Genomic DNA, 4,795 nt, shown 5'->3' with positions numbered 1-4,795 from the left:
ACTAATGAATGAGTCCAATGATACACTTGTGACGCACAAAAGTCCGCGTAACTCAACACTCTAATTAAATTAACCGAAGCATTTCAAGTTTGGACATAATCTCTACCTAGACTACCCATACTTTAGAGTTGAAGTTGAAATAACACTTGTCTCCTGTATGCATTTACAAATTAGTCCAAAAGTTTCATTTATATTAAGTAAATATTTTATTAACATTGTTCAAACCAATATTCACAAGTTTATTTGACTTCTACCGAGTTCTACTTAATTTGGTCCCACGAGTTACTTAGTTCAATATTAGCTAATCTGATAAGTAAACCTCTTTGTAAAGTTTAATCAAAATCCGTCCAGTTGTGGTTACTTAAAGGAGTTACAAATATCGTAAAAAGGCGCTGTAAAAGCTTATTTGTAAAAAATAACGTTTTTTTAATCAAGTTTCATAAACTTTCGCGTCTAAAAGGGGATTCATGACTTGGATCTATCTAATCTATACTTATAATAAATCTGTAGAGAGGTCAATTCTGTACATGAAATATATTTTCAAAATAACTATCAGGGGGTGATTACTGATCGATACTGATGCCAAAAATGCAATCAGTAAAATTTTTGTCTGTCTGTCCGTCTGTATGTTCCTTATAGAAACAAAAACTACTCGACGGATTTTAACGAAACTTGGTACAATTATTCTTCATACTCCTGGGCAGGTTATAGTATACTAAGGAATTCCCACGGGAACAGGAATTAGCGGGAAAATCCTTTTGTATGAAAAATCTAAACCGCTTAAGTTAGACGCTTGAAATTTGGCATGTAGGTACCTTAGTAAACTTAAAGCTTAGTTACAACAAGGAATTCCCGAAATTCCCACGGGAACGGGAATTAGCGGGAAAATCCTTTTGTATGAAAAATCTAAACCGCTTAAGTTAGACGCTTGAAATACCTTAGTATTAAACTTAAAGCTTAGTTACAACAGGATATTGCAAAATTCCCACGGGAACGGGAGTTAGCGGGAAAAACATTTGTATGAAAAAATCTAAACCGCGTAAGATAAGATGAAGGGGGTAAAACGGGATCCACGAAAAATACTATTACTTAGCTAGTTCCAGTAAAAAAAGTAAGAGCAGAAATGCTGACATCATTTCTAAAACTAGGTACCTACTTAGGTACCTACTAAACACTATTCTAATGCGACTTTTCCTCTCTGTCCCGTGAAATCGAAACCTTACAAACCCGGGCTAACAAATACCTATACGAGAATTAATATTACGACGAAATTTTATTAAATTTAAGTGACGCCTTTCTGAGTACTTCCACTGAGCCCGCTCGTACTTGTGAACTGTTTCGTTTTCGTATTATCCATACTTCACGCAAACTCCACTTGTGACTACGAAAAATTATCAGGCGTTACATCAAACGCCCTGTAAATCTTTAAGTCCTTTAATTAACGTCAGTGCGATTAAATTATTTATTAGCATATACGTATATCATAATATACGTAATTTGCGTGCATTAATGCCCTAGGACCTAGATACACATTACCTACGTAGTCTTTGTTTTACGCGTTTAGATATCATATTACTTACGTAGAGTCCGCGTCGCATTTGACTATCATTCATAGAATGAATGTAAGTGGGGACGTTAGTATTGTTACAGCGACATTTTGTTTTAGTCACAAATAATTATGTGTAATTTAATTTAGAGTATGACGGCCAAGATATTTAAAAGGATAATTTATCGCGTTTTATCTAGTTCCTACACGATCGAGTGCATTTTACCGATAAATGCATTTTTTCTGTCATGCGGATTACGATACGCGTGCGGATTACCGCGTGCGTGTTAGCCCGCGTAAAGGGAAAACATGAAATAATTACAAAAATTCAGGCAACCTGTATGCGGACTAAATCCGCACGCGTGCCGAAACCCGCATGACAGGAAAGGCACTAACGGATGGTATAACATTGGTGTACTTATAAAAAAAAATATCTCGCAAACAAAAAAGTGTTGTTTCAGATTCGAATTTATGTTGCGGTTCAACAAAAGAACCGCCGTATTACAAAACAGCGCTGTTTTTAAAAATGGCTGGCTGTAATGTAAAACGGCGGATTATACAATCCCTCTGCGACATTTTAAGTCCTCATCCATTTCTAATCTCTAAATTACTATAAAATTACAAAATTTTAAATAAATATGAGGTACTACATACATAAATAAACATAAACATTAATATGGTTTATATTTTATTGATATAAAATTAAAAGCAACCATTATTACAGCATAGGTCATATTTTGTTACCTTCATTACATCTAGCTCTTATTACTTATAATTTATAGATAATAGTTATACCAATATATAAAGGCATGCAATGCTTTTTAAAATATGAGGATTCAATCAAAATACACTCTGGTGAAATAGAACTAACAATAAATAGTATGGCCATGCTTTTTGCAGGGGCCAATACTTTTTTATTATTACATTTTAATTTAATGAAGAAAAGCAAAATGTGATACAAGATACATAGTATACTAGTATGTGGAATCTGTATCAAACTCTCCAAACAGCTTTGCACCTATAAAGCTGTTATTATGGCATCTAAAAGCTGCCTGATTTAAGTGTCATGACTTATTCATAACAAAAAAACAAATGAACAATTTGTAATCAGAGTTATGTGTCATAAGTTTGTTCAATAACACTCATTAATATTGTGACATGCTGAGTAATTATGATGTTATTGGTAATTTTTATCATTAACTACTTATATCTAATGCTTTAAAATCCAAATATATACAGAAACATTTATGGTAAATATAATTTTTGGGCAAATACATAATCCACTCCATAAACTTATCACAAGTTATGTTTAAGGAGGTTCCAGAATAATAACATATACACAGCAGTCAAAATTTAGTAATACATAATTTTTAAGACTATATGTAAATCAATATAATAAACAGAATCTTTATATTATATCCTTTTGTTGCTTAAGCTTGCACTTTGCTTTTCTTAATAACATTGTCAGATAATTAATTGCATTAAAGCCTTTAACACAAAATTTTATAGACTAATCTAGAATATTTTTGGTTTAAAATTATAAAAACTCATATCTTTTAAGTAATAAAATAACAATCTATTAAAATGGAATATTATACTGTTAATTAACTGCTGTGTTTAACTCAATGCAAGGAAAAGGTAACAACACAATAGCTGGCAAACAGTGATAATAGTGTGTAGTGTGATATAGCAAGTTTATTTTAAAATAGAATCAATCAAGTTTTATTTTCAATCTAAAATAAACAGAGATTAGTAACCTAAATTATGTAGGGCAAGAGGCCTGCTGATACTGCACAAAACAACATTCAAGGCCTTGACTATTGTGCTGCCACCTATTAGTGAAACAATGAACAAGACTTAATCAGATGCTGAAATCTCCAAAATTTCAGTATTATAATAAAATAATTATTCTAATCTCTAATTAGCTATATCGGTTTCATGTAGCTGTAACAAACAATAGATACCTAGATACCCATTATACCAAAATTTAACTAGACATCACATGAATTTTACCAGAATTAAAAACAACACAATAATGGACATTATAACAAGCAATAGCCAAACTTATGTATCTTAGTGTATTACAAAACACTACTCTTCCACATTGTACTTAAAAGAAGTCATTGCTGGATGACGTAACTTCCTATGGCATGATAATTTTGATTACATTTTTTAGTCTTTAATATAGACGTGCAATTAAATTTCAAACATCTCACATGTGCTACAAGAAACTTGTCCAATCTTTATAGTATTTATTTTCTCTATACATTTTTACATGATAAGGATATCAAAGAAATTTACTTACAGAATAACATTATACTTCATTGTATTAACTTTATAAAAAATGAGAAACTAGTATGATGCCAGCACTAGAGGGTGTACCTAGGCCTAGCAGGCACAGTTGTCTCCATCCTTATTGCGACCATTGTCATTGGCATTAAGCTTGATGTGGTCTGGGAAGTCGTTGTACAACTCTGCTTCTGTCTCCTGGGCGAGAGCATTGCGAGCTATAGTCTGGAATGCTAGCTCCACATTCACAGCTTCTTTGGCACTCGTTTCATAGTACGGAATATCATTTTTGCTTTGACACCATTGTTGTGCACGTTTGGCAGAAACAGCACGGTTTTCCAGATCTACCTTATTGCCTAATATCACGAAAGGGAAGTTCTCAGGGTCACGAGGCGAAGCCTGGATCAGGAACTCGTCTCTCCAACTCTCCAAGGACTTGAACGTGTTGGGGGCAGTTACGTCAAACACTAAGACGCAACAATCCGCCCCACGGTAGAAAGCGACTCCCAAGGATTGAAAACGTTCCTGACCTGCAGTATCCCATATTTGCATGGTGACGATCCTATCATCGACGATTACCTCTTTCGTGAGAAAATCTGCGCCTATTGTTGCCTTGTACTGGTTGGAAAATTTCTTGTTGACAAACTGATTCATCAGCGAAGTTTTACCCACGCCACTATCTCCAAGGATGATTACCTTCAAAAGAACCTTTTTTCGTGACGACATTTTCGACTAAAATTTATAAATGTGGTAAAAATACAAAATAATCACACTCTTTGTCTGTACTCTTGACATAAAACGAAATTGATAAATGCGTCACCTGTTTGAAGTGTTGCCAATTAAAAAAAATAAACATCACTACGATGAGCTCAAATAAAATATTTTGAGCTCTATGTTTGAGCTACATAAAAAGGTAGCTCATAGCTCTATGCTTAATATAATCTATGTTTTCTTTTTTTT

At 33.4% G+C, this 4,795-nt stretch overlaps 1 protein-coding gene across 1 annotated transcript; it reads right to left on the bottom strand.

Annotated features, from left to right (window-relative positions):
- Nucleotides 1-2,294: 2,294 nt before the first annotated feature.
- Nucleotides 2,295-4,658, bottom strand: Rab7 (RAS oncogene family member Rab7). The gene has a single exon (XM_028308379.1). The coding sequence runs from the start codon at nt 4,559-4,561 to the stop codon at nt 3,935-3,937; it is 627 nt and encodes a 208-aa protein (XP_028164180.1). The 5' UTR covers nt 4,562-4,658; the 3' UTR covers nt 2,295-3,934.
- Between the last annotated feature and the right edge of the window lie 137 nt (nt 4,659-4,795).

The sequence above is a fragment of the Ostrinia furnacalis genome, unplaced genomic scaffold, assembly GCF_004193835.3.
Source record: "Ostrinia furnacalis isolate ACB-3 unplaced genomic scaffold, ASM419383v2 OfSCF0207, whole genome shotgun sequence".
NCBI lineage: Eukaryota > Metazoa > Arthropoda > Insecta > Lepidoptera > Crambidae > Ostrinia > Ostrinia furnacalis.
This window is presented reverse-complemented; position numbering and strand designations above follow the sequence as displayed.

What these genes read in the sequence shown, in the direction of transcription:
- Rab7 (XM_028308379.1), bottom strand. Translation starts at nt 4,561, where the DNA reads ATGTCGTCACGAAAAAAGGTTCTTTTGAAGGTAATCATCCTTGGAGAT.